The 24,487-nt window shown below is 40.9% G+C and overlaps 1 protein-coding gene across 1 annotated transcript in view; it reads left to right on the top strand.

Moving 5' to 3' along the window:
- Nucleotides 1-22,576: 22,576 nt before the first annotated feature.
- Nucleotides 22,577-24,487, top strand: part of CTTNBP2 (cortactin binding protein 2) — a 168,141-nt gene continuing 166,230 nt past the window's right edge. Inside the window, exon 1 of the mRNA XM_070369594.1 lies at nucleotides 22,577-22,820. Within this exon, the coding sequence (XP_070225695.1) occupies nucleotides 22,740-22,820 (81 nt within the window). The 5' untranslated portion in view covers nucleotides 22,577-22,739. The remainder of the gene's footprint in view (nucleotides 22,821-24,487) is intronic.

Raw genomic sequence — 24,487 nt, 5'->3', positions numbered from 1 at the left:
TACCTGTCACTTATGGGAAAATGCAATTCTCCATCATAGAGTATATAAGAAAAGGAGTGAAAATTGACATCTAAGTGACACAGAAAGAGAGAACTTTATGGACTGATGAAAAATAAGAATATCTTGAAAAGGCTAGTTAGATTACAGGGAGCAGAAGTGTCTGATACCATGGGCATTAGAAAACTGCTGAATGTTATCAAAGGGAAGACAAAACACAGAAGAGCTATTTATTGGAAATCTTACCAATAAACAGGTTATTCTAACAATAACATGCAAGACAGCTCAGAAGAATTAAAAGCAACACAGCCATATGTTGAAGATGAACCTCGTATATGGTAAAATATAAGCTACTTTTTATTCGTCTCACTCAGAACTTGAGATAACCAGCCCAGCTGTTGTGATCTCCCATCCTCTGCGTGTGTCTTCGTTCAGGCTGCTATAACAAAGAACCAGAGACTGAGTGACTTAGAAAGAACGGGGATATATTTCTCCTAGTTCTGGAGGCCCAAGATCAGAGAGTGAGCATGGGCAGGCTCTGGGTGAGTGCCCTGCTTCTCACTTATGGATGGCTTTCTTCTCTCTATGTTCTCACAGGGCAGAGAGTTCGCTAGCTCTCCAACCTCTTCTTAAAAGATTTTGTGAGCGCTAATATCTTTCATGAGTTCCACCCTTATGACCTAGTCCCCTCCCCAAGACCCCACCCTCAAATGTCATCATACTGGGCCAAGGGGTTCTGCATACGAATTTACAGGGAATACAAACATTCAATCCACTGTAGCTACAGGTTCTCAAGTCAGGGCTGTGATGAAAATTGCATATAGTTAAAAATACCATGGAAAATTCCCTAGGATTCAAAGGACAAACTTTTGTGTTTGTTTTTGCATTTTTGCTGTCATTTTCCTTTCCCTAATATAGTGTTCAGTAAACTTTTTCTATATAGGGCTGGCAGTCAATCAGTTCAGTCACTCAGTCATGTCCGACTCTTTGTGACTCCATGGACTGCAGCACGCCAGACTTCCCTGTCCATCACCAACTCCTGGAGCTTACATAAATTCATGTCCATTGAGTTGGTGATGCCATCCAACCATCTCATCCTCTGTCGTCCCCTTCTCCTCCCGCCTTCAGTCTTTCCCAGCATCAGGGTCTTTTCCAATGAGTCAGTTCTTCACATCTGTTGGCCGAAGTATTGGAGTTTCAGCTTCAGCATCAGTCCTTCCAATGAATATTCAGGACTGATTTCCTTTAGGATGGACTGGTTGGATTTTCTTGCTGTCCAAGGGACTCTCAAGAGTCTTCTCCAACACGATAGTTCAAAAGCATCAATTCTTCAGCGTTCAGCTTTCTTTATCGTCCAACTTGCACATCCATACATGACTACTGGAAAAACCAGTAAAGATTTTAGGCTTTGCAGACCATACAGTCTCCATTGCACCTGCTCAATTCAGCCGTTGCAGAGCAAAAGCAGCCATAGACAGTACATAAATTAATGACTGGGTTCCATCAAAAGTTTATTTACAGAAAGGGACAGCAGGCTAGATTTAGGCTGCAAGTCATAATTGGACAACCCCTGACCTAGAGCATTGCAAACTAGTATTCCTTTTTTTTTCATCATAAAAAGTTTAATGGACATCCATCATCTCATATAGATACAGAATTAATGAAATAGAAAAAGATATTTTTCCTTGGGATGAGAAGTTTTAGAATTTGCTCTCTTAACTTTCATCTATAACATATAGCAGTATTAATTATATTAATCATGGTGTATATTACATCACTAGTACTTATTTATCTTATAATTGGAACTTTGTACCTTTTGACTGCCTTCATCAAATCTCCATCCCTCAATACTCTTGAAAACAATCTGATTTTACGGAGTGATATGTGTACATATTTCTGAAGGCACGAGCTTATAATGAAAAACAGCAGCCCCTCTCCCATCTCTCTATTCTACATTCCAGCAGCAATTGTCTATCTAAATCTTGTTTCTGTTGCTTCTGGAGTTTATCCTTGTATTTCTAAACTAATATTCTTTAAAGTGGAGAAAGTTCATGAAGTAAATTAAGAATGGAGGCTATATAGTCTAATTTATATAATATAAATGTATATAAAATCAAATTAACTGTTTATAATATAAATAGTTTTATGTATTTTCTATAATTTTTAGGGTCTAATGCTGAATAAGATTAACTCTCTCTTTAAGTCAAAAGGCCTTAAAATTAGTTTTATCCTTTTAAATCAAAAGGCTTTAAATCTTAAGATCCATTAATTTTATTCTCACCTTCTCAAAATTTATTGTATGACTTTCATGCAGTCTAAGAGGGTCATTAGCCTCATTAACATAGTTTATTATCCCCAGGTACTGAATATTACAGAATGTCTCAAAACTGTATTTAATTTCAAATGTTTTCTAATTCAAACCTTTAATTGTATTTTACTTTTATTTTTTCCCAATTATGTAAATATCAAATTCATAATATCTTCTTTTTCCCCCCAATTTCCTTGTCAGGATAGGCTATGTGACATTGTGGTGATAAATTTCTGCCCATAGCTCAGTGGTGTAATAAAATGAACATTTTTCTTACTCCCAGAAGATCTCATCAGGTGCTGACTTGAGAACATACCTTGTCTCTATGCCAGGTAGAACTGTTGACTTCTAGATCTCTGAGTAAGAGAAGAGAGATCACAGCTGTTCTCTGCCCTTTGGCTTGGAGGTTGTATGTGTCAACTCTGTTTATGGCTAAGTTACTAGAACCAGTCACTCTACCCCAGTGGAACTACCTGTCAGGTTAAGAAATGTCATCTTCCTGTGGGATTGAATGGGGCTCAGAGAACACATAGTATTTCCTCTGCCACATTCTGTTGTATAGGTGATACATGTGTGCATGCATGCAAAGTCGCTGCAATCGTGTCTGACTCCTTAGGACCCTATGGACAGTAGCCTGCCAGACTCCTCTGTCCATGGGATTCTCCAGGCAAGAATACTGGAGTGGGTTGCCATGCCCTCCTCCAGGGAATCTTTCTGACCCTGGGATTGAACATGCATCACTTACATCTCCTGCACTGGTAAGTAGGTTCTTTACCACTAGCAATAAAAGGTCATATACGAACCAATTTACAGTCTTTTGAAATTTATGTAGGCTAAATATCCAATATAATATATAACAGCACTTGGAGACATAATGTAAATCTTATGTAATGTAAAACCCAAGGTAAAAAGTCAAAGGTTATTCCCAGGTTTTATTCCCCAGCTTAGATAGCTACATTATAATATTTTGATGAATCATCAGAAGAATTAGTTGAGAATTAGGGAACCTGTACTGCAGAAGAAGAAATTCTATTCAGATGTCATGATACTTGACAACCACAAATGTTATCTGAAGGGTATTGCTACTGTATTCAGTTCATTCCTTTTGAAGATTTCATGACCATCATTAGCCAGGCATAGTTGAGAGAATAACCTCTGTTCTAGGCCATCTTTTTGTTTTGACCCTCAGTTCCATTAATCCATTATTGTTTCCAGTGATCTGCACTGCAGTGTAGTTTCTTTAGATGAGAGTTCTTATTGCTATTTGCTGGGAGTCTGAAGGCTTTGATTATGCACACACCCTGAGATCACTTTGAGCATCAAATCTATGTCAGTAGGGGTGCTGAGATGCTTTACTTCACTCTAATGAACTATGTAAAACTGGCTGCCTGCTTTGTGTGTGACTCCAAAAGTGGCAAAATGTGACCATAATCCGTTATCTCAAATTGGAGCCTTCTCAGTCTGTAAATATATTGTGGATTTTCTGCTAGGGCTGGGGCTATATTCAGTTCCTTTAGGCACAGTGATTCTTACCATGGAGGCATGGATTCCTGGGTTTGGAGATGGGAATTAGAATCTCTTGAGTTATGAGCAGTGTGTGTAGTAAGAAAAGGCATATTTAGCAAAACAATGCAATTTCATGTTTTGAAAAGCAATTGTTTTTATGACTTGAAATCCCCAAACTAAAATTGAACCATCTTCCTGGATGCTGGAAATAACCAGATGTTTTGAGAGGATGTATATCCAAATCACATTTATTAAAAGGCATCTTAGGTTTGAGACATGAAGTCTTTCATGATGGAAAACTGAAAATAGATTTTTCCGCTGTGCAGGAAAAAAGAAAACCATGGCATGATTAGAAGATTTGAGGGCAGAGGGTCAAAAGGTAAGAATTCAGAGCAGTTGGTAAGGGAATAGCAGGAGACTGACATTACCTCTAGGAAATTCTTAGCAATATAAAGGCGTGGAGGAACAGAGCATGCTTGAGCTGCGTGGGATGAGAGCTCACTTTATTTCATTTGGATGTTAAAAGAAGGCGGATAAAGTTGTGATCACTAGAGTGCATTTATGCTCGAGGCATAACCTGTAACCCCCTGCATGGCTAAAATCACAAGTCCATCTGGGCCTTGGTTTCATCTATTAAGTTAGAGGGTAGATGGCAGCCAAGGTCTCTTCCATTAAAAGATTCTCTCATTTTCTGAGACTATACCACCCACCCCCAACACACAAAATCAAACAATTAGCCAATAGTCAGGAACAAATGTTCATCAAGCCTATATAAAGATCCAAACCTTGTTGGCCAGAGTCTAGAGATGTTGCAAAACAGGATATAGATTGCACTGTCTATAGGGAACTTATCTGTTTGGGAAGACAAGTTTTAAATATAAATAATGCAAAAAAGTACATCATTTTCTATTAGAATGGGGTAAGCAAAATACAACTTGCAGGACAACTCTGGCCCAACAGTTATAGCTGTTCTCACATTGCATAGCAGAGAGTTGAGGTATTGTTACAATGTATGGTACACAGGCCTAAAATGTTTACTGCCTAGCACTTTACAGAAAAAGTTTGCCAACACATATATTCAGTTCAGTTCAGTTCAGTCACTCAGTTGTGTCTGACTGTTTGAGACCCCATGGACTGCAGCATGGCAGGCTTCCCTGTCCATCACCAATTCCCAGAGCTTGTTCAAACTCATGTCCATCGCATCAGTGATGCCATCCAACCATCCCATCCTCTGTCATCCCCTTCTCCTGCCTTCAATCTTTCCCAGCATTAGGGTCTTTTTCAGTGAGTCAACTCTTCGCATCAGGTGCCCAAAGTACTGGAGTTTCAGCTTCAGCATCAGTTCTTCCAATGAATATTCAGGACTGATTTCCTTTAGGATTGACTGGTTTGAACTCCTTGCAGTCCAAGGGACTCTCAAGAGTCTTCTCCAACACCACAGTTCAAAAGCATCAATTCTTCAGCGCTCAGCTTTCTTTATAGTCCAACTCTCACATCCATACTTAACTACTGGAAAAACCAAGGCTTTGATGGACCTTTGTCAGCAAATATCTCTGCTTTTTAATATGCTGCCTAGGTTGGTCATAGCTTTTCTTCTAAGAAGCAAACGTCGTTTTATTTCATGGCTGCAGGCATCATCTGCAGTGATTTTGGAGCCCCCCAAAAATAAAGTCTCTCACTGTTTACATTGTTTCCCCATCTATTTGCCATGAAGTGATGGGACCAGATGCCATGATCTTCATTTTTTGAATGTTGAGTTTTAAGCCAACTTTTCACTCTCCACTTTCACTTTCATCAAGAGGCTCTTTAGTTTTTCTTTGCTTTCTTCCATAAGGGTGGTGTCATTTGAGTATCTGAAGTTATTGATATTTCTCCCAGCAATCTTGATTCCAGCATGTGCTTCATCCAGTCCAGCATTTCTCATGATGTACTCTGCATATAAGTTAAATAAGCAGGGTGACATATACAGCCTTGATAGTCCTTTCCTGATTTGGAACCAGTCTATTATCCATGTCCAGTTCTAACTGTTGCTTCTTGACCTGCATACATATTTTTCAGAAGGCAGGTAAGGTGGTTTGGTATTTCCATCTCTCTAAGAATTTTCCACAGTCTGCTGTGATCCACACAGTCAAAGAATTTGGCATAGTCAATAAAGCAGAAAGAGATGTTTTTCTGGAACTCTCTTGCTTTTTCCATGATCCAACAGATGTTGGCAATTTGATCTCTGGTTCCCTCTGCCTTTTCTAAATCCAGCTTAAACATCTGGAAGTTCATGGTTCACATACTGTTGAAGCCTGGCTTGTAGAATTTTGATCATTACTTTGCTAGCGTGTGCGATGAATGCAATTGTGTGGTAGTTTGAGCATTTGTTGGCATTGCCTTTCTTTGGGATTGGAATGAAAACCGACCTTTTCCAATCCTGTGGCCACTGTTCAGTTTTCCAAATTTGCTTGCATATTGAATGCAGCACTTTCACAGCATCATCTTTTAGAATTTAAAATAGCTCAACTGGAATTCCATCACCTCCACTAGATTTGTTTGTAGTGATGCTTTCTAAGGCCCATTTGACTTTGCATTCTAGGATGTCTGGCTCTAGGTGAGTGATCACACCATTGTGATTATCTGGGTCATAAAGATCTTTTTTGTATAGTTCTTCTTTGTATTCTTGCCACCTTTTCTTAATCTCTTCTGCTTCTGTTAGGTCCATAGCATGTCTGTCCTTTATTGTGCTCATCTTTGCTGAAATTTCCCCTTGGTGTCACTAATTTTCTTGAAGAGATCTCTAGTCTTTTCCATTCTATTGTTTTGCTCTATTTCTTCACATTGATCACTGAGGAAGGCTTTCTTATCTCTCCTTGCTATTCTTTGGAACTCTGCATTCAGATGGGTATATCTTTCCTTTTCTCCTTTGCCTTTCACTTATCTTCTTTTCTCAGCTATTTGTAAGGCCTCCCTCCTCAGACAACCATTTTGCCTTTTTGGATTTCTTTTTCTTGGGTATAGTCTTGATCTGCCTCCTATACAAGATCACAAACCTCCATCCTTAGTTCTTCAGGCACTTTGTCTTTCAGATCTAATCCCTTGAATCTGTTTGTCACTTCCATTGTGTAATCGTAAGGGATATGATTTAGGTCAAACATAAATGGCCTAGTGGTTTTCCTACTTTCTTCAATTTAGGTCTGAATTTGGCAATAATGAGTTCATGATCTGAGCAACAGTCAGCTCCCGGTCTTGTTTTTGCTGACAATATAGAGCTCCATCTTTGGGTGTAAAGAATATAATCAATCTGATTTTGGTATTGACCAACTGGTGATGTCCATACATACATTAGAATAATCAAATAGTGTCACATGGTGAGACAGGGTAGATTCCAAGTGGTAACAGAGGACAGAGCTATTGGAGTTGAGATGAGGCCCAGTCTGCAGAAGATTCATTCAGTCCCAGCAATCAGAGAGGAGAGAGCAAAGAGTTTCTAGTTTCTGGAGAAAAAAAGGTCATGAACAGGGACACTTATAAGCAGTATAAAAATGTTGAATGTAACTGTGTGTTGTTCTTTTTTTATACTTATAGTTTTGACTGTGCTGGCCCTCAAAATCATTAATTTGGAAAAATCTAAGCCTTTTAAATAGTCTTCACAATGTTGTTCCAAAATCAACATTGATTAAAAATTCACCACTCCTCTCCTGAGAAGCAGGAAATATTGCTGTGTGGATACTTCTAATAAATGAAAATTTGTGATTCACTCTAAAGATAATTAGGGGAATACACAAATGAATTTCAAGGGATATTAAGATTGGAAAATCTGGACTTTGAAATAAAATATCAATATTTATTGCATTTTTATTGCTATCTGTCCTTAATTCATAGATGTACTTTATTAACCACTATACTTCTGACAAATGAAAATAACTGAAGCTAAATAGTAACTACAGTGGATTTTGTTATTTATTAGTTATTTGTTAGTTAGTTTCCACTGTGTCAAGCTTTGCTATCATGGTACCCAGTTTATTTTGTGCTTTTAAATATTTCTCAGCGCTTCTGAGACTTTTAGATGCTATGGGATCCCACATTGAAGCCCACTCCACTCAGCCAGCACTGCCCAACTCAGAAAATGTTTCATGTCCCAGAATTTTCCTTGCTCTTCTTTCCTCCCCAATCCAAATTTATTTTCCTGCATTTGCTTAGTATCTTGTGTGTTAGGGGCCTTGATAGCTACTTGAAAAGCATTAGATTATATTGGTTAATAGAGCCTTTAGTAAAAATTATAAGAGTGTTATGAATCAGCACTAGGACATGGAAAAATTCATTCAGCCCTAAAACTCCAGCCCCCACCGCCCTTGGTAGTGCGCTGGGCCCAGGGGACACAAGCATGTATGTTAGCTTGTGAGTAGCTTCCTGTCTTCACCAGTATGCCCCCAAAGGTGGTCCCTGAGTGGTCTCCACGTGCACCTTCTGATTTGCTGATTAAAATACACAGCTGTTTAGCCTCCAGAAGAGGTTTACTCTGTGAGGATACTTGGGGAGGCCACATGATGTACACGTTGTTAGCACGCTTCCATTTTTCCATACTTTAAGGTCAAAGGGAGATGATTCCTGGATTCAGGGCATTCATCATTCAGGACACTGACAGCCATGGCTAGATCTGACTTGCAGAGACATTTTTAAAATTGGGAAATTTCATATAAACATTTAATTTCTTCCTTGTCTTGAAAAATTAGAAGCTCTGATATCACTAGGTTTGTGTTTCTTGACTCAATTCAAGGAATCTTTTCCCTTTTACAGTTGGACGTGTTCAAATCCCTGTCCTTCTCTACTGGGTTGCACACGTGGACATCCTTATTCAGATACCTTACATAGCCCTTAGCCCTTGCAATCATTTGATTTAATGACCTGTGATCTAGAGTCAAGTGAGTAGTTCAATTTTTGTTTGTTTTAAATTTTAAGCTCTGTTAATGTTGTCCCAATTTATCTTTGTCCCAGATAAGGCTGCGACCTAATTCTATGCTCATACCTTGAAAGACCTTGGAAAGTGGGAATTCTATGTTCTAGAGCAGAGAATGGTCAAGATATTTGGGGCAAGTGGTTACTTTCAGGCATCTAGCCAGCATGAGTTTGGCTTAGGGTGTTGAGCCTGGGTAGCAAGCAACAGAATTGAGATCACCTTATTTCTTTCTAAATCTAGTATTCTAGCAATTGTCACCATGGTATCTTGATGTGTTCTGACAGGGGAAATTTTCACTTATTAAAAAAAGGTGGGAATGAGGGATAGAAAAACTCCTTCCATGCCTTAGCCTTGCAGGTATTTCCTCAATAAGAGCTCAGAAATATGTGTGCACATAGCACAGAAGTTCCACCATGATCTGACTCAACCAAGGGCTGGTGTTATTTCTTAATGGTGAGGCTGCAGATGCCCAGCTGAAAGGATACTTGAACCCGAGGACTGGAAGCTAACTCAAGGTCATAATACTCATTGCCTGTCTCTTTTAGTATTTGAGGCACTTGTACATGTTAATCTCATTTAATCCTCATAACAACTCTCTGAAGTAAGTGTTGAAATGTTCATTCCCACTTGATAGTGTCAAAAAGAGATTTACTGAAGATTAATCACTTGCTTCAGGTCAAACACGTCTTCTAATAACAACTCTCCTGCATTTTAAATTACGACCAGTGTTTTAAAATCTTATTCGGCCTTCACAGCTTCTGTAGAGTATAGGGCTTCCATTTACGTGTGTGTGTGTGTGTGTGTGTGTGTGTGCGCGCGCGCGTGCGCTTAGTCACTGACTCTTTGCGATCACACAGACTGTCGCCTGCCCGGCTTCTCTGTCCATAGAATTTCCTAGGCAAGAATACTGGAGCCGGTTGCCATTTCCTTTTGGGGATCTTCCTGCCCAGGGATCAAACCCGTGTCTCTTGAGTCTTCTGCATCGGCTTCTTTCCCAGCCGAGCCACTGGGGAACACCAGATAGAGTTCCCTGGAGTTGTGTAGTGTGGGCAGTGCTGAGTCCTGGCACATCAGTGGGAAAGGTTTGTATCTGGGTTTCCCTGCAGGCATAAATAAGACAAGCTTTGTGGAATTCCTACTGGGCTAGACAGACTTATTTAAGCGTATTCAAAATCATGTGAGTGCAATGATATAGAAATGACCTTGAATCTGATCTCATTTTCAGTACTGAAAAAAAAAGGCAGGGGGTGGGGAGCAAACTTCAGTACTGTGCCTATTATCAGGGACAAGTTACTTGTGAGACACTTCAGGACTTGCAGCAAGAAGCACCGAGGCTCCCTACACTTCCTCAAATACATCCATAACTCCTCCTTATCCTAGAGATGTCAGCTTACCCTAGAGATGAGTGAGTTGGTTGATATAAAAGTAACTTGTGGGAAAGAAGAGGAAGAATGAGTTCATTCAGAACAGATGCTATATTAATTTGCTTAATCTGCCATAACAACGTATTAGAGACTGGGTGGTTTAAACAGGAATTGATTTCCTTATAATATTGGAGGTCAGAAATCCAAGATCAAGGTGTCAGCAGGGTTGGTTTCTTCTGAAGCCTTTCTCCTTAGTTTGTAAATGGCTCTTTCTTTGGTTTGTAGATTGTTTTCTTCAGAGGCCTCTTCTCTTCTTCCCTCTTCCCTCTGTGTGTGTCTGTATCCTAATCTCTTCTTAAAAGGGTGCCAGTTGTGTTGGATTGACTTCATTTTACCTTAATTACTTCTATAAAGATTATTTCCAAATACAGCCACATCCTGAGGTGCTGCTGCTGCTAAGTCGCTTCAGTCGTGTCCGACTCTTTGCGACCCCATGGACTGCAGCCCACCAGGCTCCTCCATCCATGGGATTTTCCAGGCAAGAGTGCTGGAGTGGGGTGCCATTGCCTTCTCCATCCTGAGGGACTAAGGGTACCTAAACCAAGGATTTAGGATTTGAACAGTGAATTTGAGGAAGACATAATTCAGCCTGTAACAGACGCTTACACTGACCCATCTCAGAGAGTTTGTGAATTGTTAGCATGTACTTTGATGGTGGATGGCAAGCTATGTCAGCAGGTCTTTGCTGCTGTTGTTCAGTCGTGTCCAACTCTTTGAGACCCCATGCACGGCAGTACACCAGGCTTCCCTGTCCTTCACCATCTACTGAAGCTTGCTCAAACTCATGTCCATCGAGTTGGTGATGCCATCCAACCATCTCATCCTCTGTTGTCCCCTTCTCCTCCTGCCTTCAATCTTTCCTAGCATCAGGGTCTTTTCTAATGGGTCAGCTCTTTGCATCAGGTAGACAAAGTATTGGAGCTTTAGCTCCAGCATCAGTCCTTCCAATAAATATTCAGGACTGATTTCCTTTAGGATGGACTGGTTGGATCTCCTTGCAGTCCAAGAGACTCTCAAGAGTTTTCCAAGACCACAGTTCAAAAGCATCAATTCTTCGGTGCTCAGCCTTCTTTATGGTCCCACTCTCAGATGTTTTTAAGTCCAAGTTTCCTCTACCTTTTTACTGAAATGAATAAAATGCATAAAGTCTTGTTGGAGCCACACAAATGAAAATGTTTTGCCTTAGGGATCATGACGTTAAAATTCTACGGAAGACAAGCAGGTAAAAGAAGTAAAGGAAAATAAAACAGTGTAGGTGGAGATTCTAGAGACAGACTAGTGAGCACACTCCTCAGGCTCACTGGGACTTGCTGTGAACCCTGTGAATTCAGATGCTCTGAATCAGAGAGGTTGGAAGGCTGAATATTTATATAAAATGGCTCAAATTTTAAATGTTGGCCATTCATTCCTTTTTCAAAAACCAAAATCCTGTATGAGTCAAACAAAATACATCTGCATACTGGATCTAACCCACTGGAATGGGTTAGGCTGGTCTGGACCTAATGACCTGTACTAGATCAGAGTTTTCAACCCCAGGTGAATATGAGCCCTAGGGATGTTTCTGAATCATTACTATGTAGTATTTAATTAAAACATTTCCTCATTGGAGAAAAGAGTCATGCTTTAAATACAGCAATCATTCGTTTGGCCAGAACTGACTTATAGGACCCACCCATATTTCTGTATTATGACTTTTGCAAGCACTTACAGAGAGTTTTTACCATTTAATATAAAACTTAGACTATTTGATTTAAAAGCTAAAAAAATTATACCAGTAGCCTTGTTAGGACTATTGTATAGATACAGAATCATTTTATTAAATTCAATAAATTCTTCCTTTCCTAAATTTCACACACATTAGGGTGACTATTCATTTTGTAATAGGTGTATGCAGAACATGAAAATAGTAATGACTTTGTAAGAGTTTTCTGGGGGGTCAGACATTGTTAAAAGAACTTTAAATTAATGAATTGATTTAACTTATTCAGCAACCCTGCAGAGGGGATCTCCATTATGCCTGCACTTAACAGATGGATAACTGAGGGAAGTACTTGCCCAGGGTCATAGGAAGAGTCTCTTAATCATGTAAACTTGCACTTCATCACTATTCTAGGGTATGTGACCTGAGTTATTGTTTTGTTTTCAGGGAGTGGGGGCATTTGGGGCTCCAAATTTCTCTCCTTCTCAGAATTCCCTATTTGGTCTGTCATACTTAAATTTCAATCTTCCCCACCTCTCCCCATAAAAGATCTCCTTAAATGTCTCAAATTGGGCAGAAACCTCAGTGTAAGAATCTGAACTCTGCCGAATAGCTGTAGAGTGAGCTTCTGAAACCATTGTGTTTGTGGATAGAATTCCATAGGAAGTCTATAAAAATAAAAATTAAAAAATTGTATTTTCATGATCCACCAAGCTCTCACCAACAGTCAGTTCAATTCAGTCGCTCAGTCATGTCTGACTCTTTGCATCCCCATGAACTGCAGCACATCAGGCCTCCCTGTCCATCACCAACTGCTGGAGTCCACCCAAACTCATGTCCATTGAGTTGGTGATGCCATCCAACCATTTCATCCTCTGTCGTCCCCTTTTCCTCCTGCCCTCAATCTTTCCCAGCATCAGGGTTTTTTCAAATGAGTCAGCTCTTCGCATCAGGTGGCCAAAGTATTGGAGTTTCAGCTTCAACATTCGTCCTTCCAATGAACACCCAGGACTGACCTCCTTTAGGATGGACTGGTTGGATCTCCTTGCAGTCCAAGGGACTCTCAAGAGTCTTCTCCAACACCACAGTTGAGAAGCATCAATTCTTCAGCACTCAGCTTTCTTTATGGTCCAACTCTCACATCCATATGTGACCACTGGAAAAACCATAGCCTTGACTAGATGGACCTTTGTTGACAAAGTAATATCTTTGCTTTTCAATATGCTTTTTAGGTTGGTCATAACTTTCCTTCCAGGGAGTAAGCGTCTTTTAATTTCATGGCTGTAGTCACCATCTGCAGTTATTTTGGAGCCCAAAAAAATAAAGTCAGCCACTGTTTCCACTGGTTCCCCATCTATTTGCCATGAAGTGATGGGACCAGATGCCATGATCTTTGTTTTCTGAATGTTGAGCTTTAAGTCAACTTTTTTACTCTCCTCTTTCACTTTCATCAAGAGGCTCTTTAGTTCTTCTTCACTTTCTGCCATAAGGGTGGTGTCATCTGCATATCTGAGGTTATTGATATTTCTCCCAACAATCTTGATTCCAGCTTGTGCTTCTTCCAGCCCAGCATTTCTCATGATGTACTCTGCATATAAGTTAAATAAGCAGGGTGACAATATACAGCCTTGATATACTCCTTCTCCTATTTGGAACCAGTCTGTTGTTCCATGTACAGTTCTAACTGTTGCTTCCTGACCTGCATATAGTTTCTCAAGAGGTAGGTCAGGTAGTCTGGTATTCCCATCTCTTTCAGAATTTTCCACAGTTTATGGTGGTCCACACAGTCAAAGGCTTTGGCATAGTCAATAAAGCAGAAATAGATGTTTTTCTGGAACTCTTTTGCTTTTTCCATGATCCAGCGGATGTTGGAAATTTGATCTCTGGTTCCTCTGCCTTTTCTAAAACCAGCTTGAATATCTGGAAGATCACGGTTCACATATTGCTGAAGCCTGGCTTGGAGAATTTTGAGCGTTACTTTACCAGCGTGTGAGATGAGTGCAATTGTGTGGTAGTTTGAGCATTCTTTGGCATTGTCTTTCTTTGGGATTGGAATGAAAACTGACCTTTTCCAGTCCTGTGGCCACTGTTCAGTTTTCCAAATTTGCTGGTGTATTGAGTGCAGCACTTTCACAGCATCATCTTTTAGGATTTGAAATAGCTCAACTGGAATTCCATCACCTCCACTAGCTTTGTTTGTAATGATGCTTCCTAAGGCCCATTTCACTTCACATTCCAGGATGTCTGGCTCTAGGTGAGTGATCACACCATCGTGATTATCTGGGTTGTGAAGATCTTTTTTGTACAGTTCTTCTGTGTATTTCTGCCACCTCTTCTTAATATCTTCAGCTTCTGTTAGGTCCCTATCATTTCTGTCCTTTATCGAGCCCATCTTTGCATGAAATGTTCCCTTGGTATCTCTGATTTTCTTGAAGAGATCTCTAGTCTTTCCCATTCTGTTGTTTTCCTCTATTTCTTTGCATTGATCGCTGAGGAAGGCTTTCTTGTCTCTTCTTGCTATTCTTTGGAACTCTGCATTCAAATGGGTATATTTTTCCTTTTCTCCTTTGCTTTTCACTTCCCTTCTTTTCACAGCTATTTGTAAGGCCTCCTCAGACAGCCATTTTACTTTTTTGCATTTCTTTTTCATGGAGATGGTCTTGATCCCTGTCTCCTGTACAATGTCACGAACCTCTGTCCATAGTTCAACAGGCACTCTATCTACCAGATCTAGTCCCTTAAATCTATTTCTCACTTCCACTGTATAATCATAAGGGATTTGATTTAGGTCATACTTGAATGATCTAGTGGTTTTCTCCACTTTCTTCCGTTTAAGTATGAATTTGGCAATAAGAAGTTCATGATCTGAGCCACAGTCAGCTCCCAGTCTTGTTTTTGCTGACTGTATAGAGCTTCTCCATCTTTAGCTGCAAAGAAGATAATCACCAACAGTATTTTCTTCAATTATGAATTTAAGCCAAAGACCACAGTACACCTGGTGGTAACTGTGACTTTGTCACAGTAGAAGTTATAGATTATTTAAAATCTTAATACATAAAATTGTTGTAGAACTTTGAAAGTATTATTTATATTCATGGAAAGTTCAAAATTATGTTAATTGTGGGCCTACCACTGTATCTTCTTATTTACTGTGAAAGAATGAAGTACATCTGTTTCTGCGTTACAAATTTGTATTTGCAGAATTCTTGAATATAACTAGTTTTCTTCGTTGTTGTTTGGCCTACATTTTGTTTTATGCATTACATTTTCTTTTTTTCTGAGAAGAAATCAGTAAGTTGTACTGCAGTGCCAAAGGGACCATCACATGAAAAAGAAAATAATATTTCATCTGTTTATTCATCTGTCTTCCCATCTACCCACCATTGGTTTTGTTGAATTCATTTGATTAAATATGACTGACTGCACATCATGTGTTGGAGCCTGTGTTAGGTATGCAGGCTTGGAGTAATGTTCTGGCAAACCCACCGATCTGCTTTCTACCCTGAAGTCTAAAAGATCTGCTAAAGGTTCCCAGAAGGTATTGGAATCTTCACATTTGAAATACCTTTGTTCTTTGAAAGGCATTCAATTTCCATCAGTCTCTTAGCTGAGGCAAACCCAAGGCCACCCCTCACTCTGTTCTTCCTCTTCCCTTTAAATCTTTTAACTTTTTTCTTATTTTCTGAAACCTATGTAGGCATGCTACTCCCTAGAAATAAGAGGAACATTGCTACCCTTTAAAGACTAGGATTAGAATTTGTATGTCATATTAGTTCTACTTCTGCAATGTCATCCTTTATTGCCAACACAGTTTTTCATGTCTGACTGTAGATGAGGTAGCAGATCAGTGCCTGGATTCTGTTCATCATTGGCAACTAGAGAGTCTAAACTGGCTCCACCCCAATCTCTAGACTGAGAAAACAAGTAATACGGTCCTGGAGCAATCCACTTAGAAAAGGGAACACTAGGAAGTTCCATTAATTCGAAACACTCTCTAAAAGTAGGGACATGTTTTTTTCAGTTCCAGTCATGACAGAGTCCCTAATATTGGACCAATCCTCTTACTGAAAATTAAACAAGTGAAACAACATATTGATACATGAAACGACTGTTAGAAGGCCTTGATGTGTAGTGAATACAGGCAGGATTTCCAGAACAATGATTCTTGAGTGAAGTGCTCGGGATGGCATAGAGGTCAGTTGGGGAATAAAGATGAGTTTTACTGGGCTAAAGAGACAGGTCAAGATGTGGGGGTTGCCACAGTGTCTGAGAGATGAAGAACAAAACCCCAGAGAATAAGAAACTTCAGAAAAAGAGTCCAAATATTCTGTATACAATTTCCTCTTAAACATTAGGCTGATTTCTAAGCTGGGCATGTGCATGATGAGGCTTTTAAAAAGCAACAGAAAACAGCATCTGAAAGGGGCAGAAGTTGAACAAAGATTTAATAAACAGGACACGAAACACTAATCAGAGAGGCAAAAAATTGGTAAATTGGATTGTATTAAAAGTAAGGACTTATGTTTTGATTTACAAGTTCATGAAAATATTTCCCTTTCAGAAGCTTTATTGCTTTTCTTCTCCCATTTGAATCTATGATTACGTTTTTTTGTTTGGTTCTACGGCTCTAAAAATGATTCTGTAGAGGAAATAGAACCATACAATGTGGTATTTGTAAATGGAGTGCCTTTACCCACTGCTCACATTCAGGGGTTTTGAGCAGATTCTGCTCAAATTTAAAATTTTAAATTTAAATTCCCCATCACTGTCCCCATGGGTATCTGTGGCCACATGGGGTGAGGGTGGAGAGCTGATCAAAGCAGAAAATGTCAAATAAACGTGTCTTGTGACCCAGAGAGCATCATGCCTTTTGGATAGTCTGTGATCAGGAATTGGAAGCTGAACACTGACAAAGTGAGGTCCTTAGCAGATAGTAGGACTTCCCCGGTGACTCAGATGGTAAAGCATCTGCTTACAATGCGGGAGACCTGGGTTCAATCCCTGGGCTGGGAAGAGATGGAAATGGCAATCCACTCCAGTACTCTTGCCTGGAAAATCCCATGGATGGAGGAGTGTGGTAGGCTACAGTCCATGGGGTCACAAAGAGTTGGACACAACTTCACTTTCGCTTTAGCAGATACTACTAAAGGGAAGACATACATCTCAACTGAATTGATTTTTAACAAAGAAGAAGTTAATGCTCAAAGTAATAACTCATGAAAATCAAGTGATGTAATAAAGGGATTTTGACTGATAGTAATGGCTAGTAGGTGGCTATTTCTGTTTTCCATTAAAAAAAAAATTCTTATTGTTAACAAAACGACTTCAGTGGTTAAATGTCTTTAATTGTTATAGTAAAATCCCAGACTACTTAAACCTTAATGTTGATTTTTCAGACGTATTTTTCTTGATTATTCTATAGGTGACTTCACTTTCCCTAGGATGAAAATAGCAACACCAATGGTTATTTTTTTAAAATTCTTGAATCATAAATAAGACCAAGCCTTCAAGTCTAGCTATGACATTGCTTTATTCATGTTTTGACTTAAATTTTATTTTGTTTGGTTAATTGAATAATGTCTGCTACGTATATTTATAGTATGACTTTTCAAATAATGACATCATATTTTCAGGCACTTTTAAAAAGGCCAACAGATTTGAATCAGTTAAAAAAAATGTAGACCAAAAACTATTGTCATAAAGTGAGATTTGGGGCAGTATAAGGTGGAATTTATGTCTCAAAAATTCCCAAAATATTTCAAACTCCATTAACTTGGTATATGGCTAATGATGACAATTGTCTGGGAAACAGTGGTGTATTGTTTATTTCACAAGTTTCCATTAGCGAGCTATATACTTACAGCTTTTCTCTTGCATGTTTTTGTTTGTTTTACACATCTTTCCCACCCACTAACCAGCCCCCCCACCCCCCGCCCCATGCACACACAGACTGCGCAGTATGTGGGATCTTATTTCCTAGACCAGGGATTGAACCTGTGCTCTGTGCTCCTTGCAGGAGAAGCACAGAGTCTCAATCACTGAACCGCCAAAGAAGACCCTTATTTTGCATTTTGTGTCAGAAGTAAATCATCACTAAGTCAATCATATATTCCATCTACATATTTATGAAGATTTAAGGCCATCATCTTTAGTTTCCTTATCAATTCTTCAAGTACTACATTTACCTTTGAATTGAACAATGCACACCCCATAGTGAAAAGAAAATCTCAGTTTTGATTTTAGAGCTAGCTCTGCATTCCTCATCAGAGGAGAAAAGGGTCTGCTCTCATAATCTATTTAAATAGTTTTTAAACTTTCTAAGAAAAATAAAGCTCTCTATAATTAATGCCTAATGGTATAAACACCCCTGCTTTGGTGGTTGCCTAGTAACTACATAAGGCAGGCTTCTGAGGTTGCTAAAGAGGCTGAATAAACGGAAACAGTCAGATTCATTTCCAATTCAGGTGGATGAGGGACAGCAATGGGTTAGATTTCTTTGTTAAAATTGTTTTTCCATAATAGTTTTGCACTAAACTAACTCTTGGAAATGACTTCTGCCGATAAGAGTCCAACCAGCAAATAATAGTTGAAGATTTTAACAATATTAAATGGAAGTGCTTCCCTGGTGGCTCAGACAGTAAAGAATCTACCCACAATGCAGAAGACCTGGGTTTGATCCCTGTGTTGGGAAGATTCCCTGGAGGAAGGAATGGGAACCCACTCCAGTATTCTTGCCTGGAGAATCCCCACGGATGGATGAGCCTGACAGGCTACACAGCCCATGGGGTCACAAAGAGTCGGACACGACTGAGAGACTAAGCACACAAATAGAAGTGAAGCAACACTACTGTATTCTATATTAGCCTGAGTTTCTGTTCTTAGAGTGACCAAACTGGGGAATAATGTTCTTACTAAAACCTTAACTCTTCAAAAAAATCTTGTATTTGGACATTGCTTTAGCGTTGAATGACCAAATGCAGTTCCCAACTAGAGGTGGTGTTAAAAGGGCCTGGGAGTGATTTAATAATATATTTATGTTTAGTTTTGGCTTGCGTCTACCTGGCATGTTTAATTTCCTAATTATATTTTGCTTTTAGTTTAGGTAAAATTAGCTTGCATTCCCTTGGCACACACCAACTGCAGTTGGTGGAGGCGGCCTTCCAAAACCATAGGTTGTTGACAAGAGTGGCTAACTAGATTAGGATTAAATATACTGAGAAATCCACAAAGAGCCTGAGCACATGCAGATAATGACAAGTTGACTAAGAGGGAATGTAGTTAGGTCATATGAAAACTCATTTCTGGCAATGTCTTGGTTTCAAAAACATGTGATAGATACAGGGCAATCAAAGCTCATTTGTGCTCTTTTGTTAGAATTTCTTATGTCAAGATCTGGGGCTTCCCAGGTTGGCCACCGCGGTGTAGACAGGGATAAGTATGGTCTGGAATATTTATATTTCATAACTATAGCCCTATGGATAGAGTCAGAAATGATATGCTACTCAGTAATTTTGTCATTTGGCAACAGTAAGGCATGGTAACATATGGTTTGCTCTTTGGAGTTAGCATAAATGTTGCCATTGACTGAAATTAAGAATTTTCTTATTCTAACAGGGAACCAGTTTTGATACATGTGTAAGTTCTTTCATCTTTTCACGTGGAAGGAAGCACACACTGCATCATTATGTATAAGACTCTGGGGTTTTGGTTTAGTGGGTTGGAGGATGTGGCCAGTGAGGTCAAGGTCATGGTTTAATCAGAAAACCACTTGGTTCCCCAAGCAAAGTCTGCATTTCTAGCTGCAGAAACCCATTTCCTTGGTTTTAAAAGAGAATTCTGAAGAGTGTGCTATGGCTCAGCACAAATACGTTTATTCCAGGATTCAGAAAATAATAATTCAGAAAATAATTCTGAATTCATTTGTCAGTGGATCATCCCTTTTGCTCAAAGGAGAAGACAATGTAACCAATAGTTTTCTCTGTTTGTAAAATATTCAATATCTCTCCTTGCATTTTAATGCTGAAAGAAATTTACTAATTAGAAATCATTATTCATTTTGTTATATATATTCATTGCTTTTCTTCCTGCTTATACTTTCGCCCCTTCTTTTTTCATTTTCCAGAAATGTTCATTCAAACCCTAGGATGTCTTTTTTTTTTTTTTTTTTTTAGTTGGGGGAAAAATTGTTTTGCAATGTTGTGTTGGTTTCTGCAGTACATTTTTTAGCTGTTTAATGAAGCTTCAAAAGATTTAATTTCTAAAGCCATTAAGTCAGTACCCTTTCAGATCTGTTTTAGTTTGACTCTAATTGAGCTTGTCTTTGTGCAAAGAGAAGTATTTCTTAAAGAGTTAATTTGAAATCTCAACAGAGGCTAATTTAGGGGAGAATTTAATCCATCAAATGTCCTCCTGGTGGAGAAGCAACCCCAGCCAGGTGACTAGTGAGGGAGTTAACTCCTGGTGTGCTACTTCTGTGCACTAGGTTGGGACATTCCTTCAACCCTTAGCAGTGTGCAGCGGCAGGTTTAAGGTAGAGACAAAAATGCTGTTTTTCTTCCCAGGTCTTGAATTTTGGCAGTTAGAAAATGCCCTGTGACTTCTTTTTCTTTCTTTCTTCCTTTCCTACTTGTTTATTTTTCATTAAAAACAAAAAATGAGAGAGGAAAGAAAACACTCAGGGATTGATTTCTTTGTGATGTGATAGTTTTAATTTTATTTAGACTAATAGAAGCTATTTATTCCCAATGATGATTTTTTTAAGTTGAGTTTCATGTATAAAATAAATGAGATTTGCTTCCCAGAAATATTGTCATGTCATATTTCTAGTTCTTAACTCCCAAGTGAAGTTTACTCTTATTTTTTCAGAAGTGAGTTGGTTAATTTCTTGGGTAGTAATTCAATTTCAGTACCAAGTATCAGTATCAAGAAAATATGTTACCTTATGGTGTGAAAATGTATTTTGAAAAGAACAAGGAATGCTTTTGGTTCCAGCTTAAAATTTTTACTATCAGCTCAGCATCTACGTTTTACCATCAAATGCTTTTCTTTTATCTAATAAGGAGTCTAGTTATTCTAGTATTGAGCAATTTCAAAGAAAATATTTGATAAAAGAAAGTGGTATAATGAATAAGGATGAAAACCATGCAGATAAGAGAGGGAGGAACTACCAGAGAGAAATCAAAAGAAAATAAACGAACATTTCTGCTTATAGGACATGCTGGAAGTGATTTCTAAACCTGTGACGCTTAACCCAGGATTCCAGGTGAAAGTTCTTTATGGATGTAGCACTCTTCTGGAAGGGAACTTTTTACAATTTATCAATTATCCCCTTTAAGGACCTTTGCAGAAAAGATTTTCTCTGCCCTGTTTTGCCTTATATTTAGATCCAATTTGGAAAGTGAAGCAATTAAAGTGCTTTCATTTAGGAGGCCGCCATTTAAAAAAAATGAACTCTGATCTGTAATCCTCAAACTAGATATTCATCTTCCAGAATTTCAAGTCCAGGATTTGGTTATGATTTGCTTTTCCTTCTTTGAAACGTAGCTTGAATGCCTCCATTTGATTTTGTGCTTTCAACACATTTTTAGGATCTGGAGATTTGGGAAAGCCTACACCATATGGTCTTGATAAGGTGATAGATTTTCACATCCGAGGAATTGGCAGGAAAGGGTAGCAATCGAAACCGATGTGGGGAGGGAAAATGAAGAGTTTGGGCCTAACTCACACATGAAATACCTTCTGAGACTTTATAATTCCCTAAAATCACTTTTTAGGCAAGCTTTTGCTTTGTCTCGTTCTTGTCCGGTGTGTGTGTCCTCACTTCGTTGTTGTCAGTCTCTAAGTCGTGTCTGACTCTTCTGTGGTCTCATAGACTGTAACCTGCCAGGCTCCTGGGTCCATCGGATTTTCCAGGCAAGAATACTGGAGCAGGTGGCCATTTCCTTCTCCAGGGTATCCTCCCAATGCAGGGATCCAACTCGCCTCTCCTGTGGCTCCATTGGCAGGCAGATTCTTTACCACTGAGCCACTTGGGAAGCCCTACGTGTCCCCACTACATGGGGATAATTCTTTAAATTCTCTTAAGAGTAGAGCACTGTCTTTTACAAGCAATGACACAACATTTCTTCGTTAGCCTGCTTTCACCTTTTTGGAAAGAGATTGTATAGATAGGTACAGTTGAGGGGCCCGGTAACGCAATAAACGGTAGTAGCAGACATTCTGATGGGGAATTTGATGGTTTTGGAGAATGAGAATCAAACAAAGGCAGGCATATAAACCAAACGGGTAAAAACGTCCTGGCGGCAGTGTTGGGGGAAAAAAATTTTTTTTTAAGAAAAAATGAAAAGGGTGCCTTATGTGATTTCTAGACGTGGGCTTGGGGGAACTGAAGAGAAGGACCTTACTTGCTCTAATAGAGAATTCGGATTCGGGAGGCCGGACATTTAATCTGTGTGTCTTTGCACCGCCACTTTCGTGGGGCCGTGTCAGGAGAATCAGCTCCTGGGCTCTTTCTTTTCTTTCACCTCGCCCTGTGGCTTTAATTCTCCTATTTGCGCTCAGGGCCTTAAGCCGGCCTGGGCATGTGCCCAGTTCTCGTACCTCGACGAGCCGGCGGATGGCTGCCGGCCCGGCGCTGGGCGCACGGCGGGGCGGGGACCGGGCGGCGCGCCGGCGCGCAGCGGGTTAAGGCGGCGGGGGCGGCGGCTAGGGGCGGAGGGAGCGCGGCGGCGGTGGCGGCGGCTGCGGCCCGGCTGCGAGCGCCCGCGTCCCCGGCCCGCCGCGGGTTAAGCGCCGCCCGCGCCGGGAGGGCTGAACCTGGAGCCGCCGCTCCGAGCTCGCCTTCGGATCCGCTAGACCAGGAAGATGGCGACGGACGGCGCGAGCTGCGAGCCCGACTTCTCCCGCGCCGCGGAGGACGCGGCCGGGGCCCCGGCGGAGGCGGCGGTAATCGAGGTCCCAGGGTGGGCATGAGATGCCGGGCTGGGCGCCCCCCGGGGCGCTCTGCACGGCCGGGCGCTTCCCGGTGCCCTCTCCTCGGAGTGCCCCCTCCATGGGGTCGCCTCATCCCCGGAGGCCGGGACGAGGCGGTCGCCTGGTCTGGGGATCTCGTTTGTCCTCTGCGCGCCTCGCGGGTAGCAACCCCGGTCCGCCCGGTTCTCCGGGCTCCATGCGTGCGTCCTGTGCGGCCCCTGCACGCACCCCCTCTGCCGCGGTCGGGTTTGCCCAGGGGCGCGGGCAGGGGTGTGTTTCCTGGCGAACTTGACCCCCTATTGTTCGCCTCTGGCTGCTCGCCTGGTTGTGGACGCGTGTCTCGGGGGTGCCTGGCACCCCTCTACGGACCCGGAAAGCTGCGTGGGGGCGATGGGTCGGCGCCGATCCGGTGTCGGGATGCCCATTGTGTGTGTGTGTATGTGTGTTGTGTGTGTGTGTGTGTGTTGTGTATTTCCGTGCCTGAGGCCCCTTGGGAGCGGCCCCATGCCCAGCTGTGGGCGCTGCTGCCGCTGAGCGCGGGCGCTTGGGTCCTAGCTGCCTGCTGCCCCATCACTTGGTGATGGTTGGGGTTGAGGCGGGCGAGATGTCCTCGTTCTTCCCAAGACCCCGGCGGGTTTGAGGCGCAGCACCTGGTATCAACACATTGTTCTTCGCTGGGATCTAGAAGCCAAATGAGCTTCCATCTATTGCTGGTCCCTCCTTTCACCCCCAGAATACCCAGTGCACAGAGGCTCAACGGTTCGTTTCCAGCCCCTACCTTGGGGGAAGGCCAGTCGCACAATACCTGCGTGAAAATGTTTTGGGGGTTTGGGAAACAGCTCGGGAGGAGCTGCAAGGATCTGCAAAGAAAGGCAGCTCTGGGAGCGCCTTCCAACCTTGGCGGGATCCCATGAGCCAAGCGTGGACGCCCTGGCGTTTTTCCCACCTGTGACCTGACCAGTGTCGGTGAAGGAGTAGCAGAGGGCATGGCTAGGTGTGAACATCCAGGGCTGCTTTAACTTCCTATCCCTCTGTTTGGAGATATGGCTTTCTGGAGAGGTGAAGGAGAGATGTGGAGGAAAGCTACTTGGCCATGTGAAGAGCTGAGCCTGGGAAGGAAAAGAGAAACAGGGAGAGAAGGAAACACTGAGGCGGAGGACTGCTGTTTTCCACTTGTGAAACTGGCAAGTTTTGATTTGAAACTTTTAGGGAAATTGATGGCTCATTCTTTACGTAGAAAATGTCATAAGATTTCATATGAAACCTACCTACCTGTGATGCAGGAAATCAGTTCCCCTGTGTAAGGTACTAACTATAAAGAAGCTAGCTATTAAGACAAACCTCTGAGAAGTTGAAATGATTGGGTACCTTCATCCCCAAGAGATGGTAAGGGGAGGGGAGTGAGGGAAAAGAGGTGTGTTTCTTGTTTCCCAGAAAGGTTGAATTTGTTTGCTTAATTGACTTAAAATGGGTTTCTTTCTATACACTCAGTATTTTAATCATCAAATAATTAAACAAAAACAGCTGAGTTATGGTCCGTAGCTTCCTACTACCAAATAGTAGCTACCAAATAATCTTATTTGGTAAAATTACAAACAGAGCTTTAGACACAAGCAGATTTTTGTGTTAGGAAGGTCAAT

The sequence above is a fragment of the Bos mutus genome, chromosome 4 (assembly GCF_027580195.1).
Source record: "Bos mutus isolate GX-2022 chromosome 4, NWIPB_WYAK_1.1, whole genome shotgun sequence".
NCBI lineage: Eukaryota > Metazoa > Chordata > Mammalia > Artiodactyla > Bovidae > Bos > Bos mutus.
This window is presented reverse-complemented; position numbering and strand designations above follow the sequence as displayed.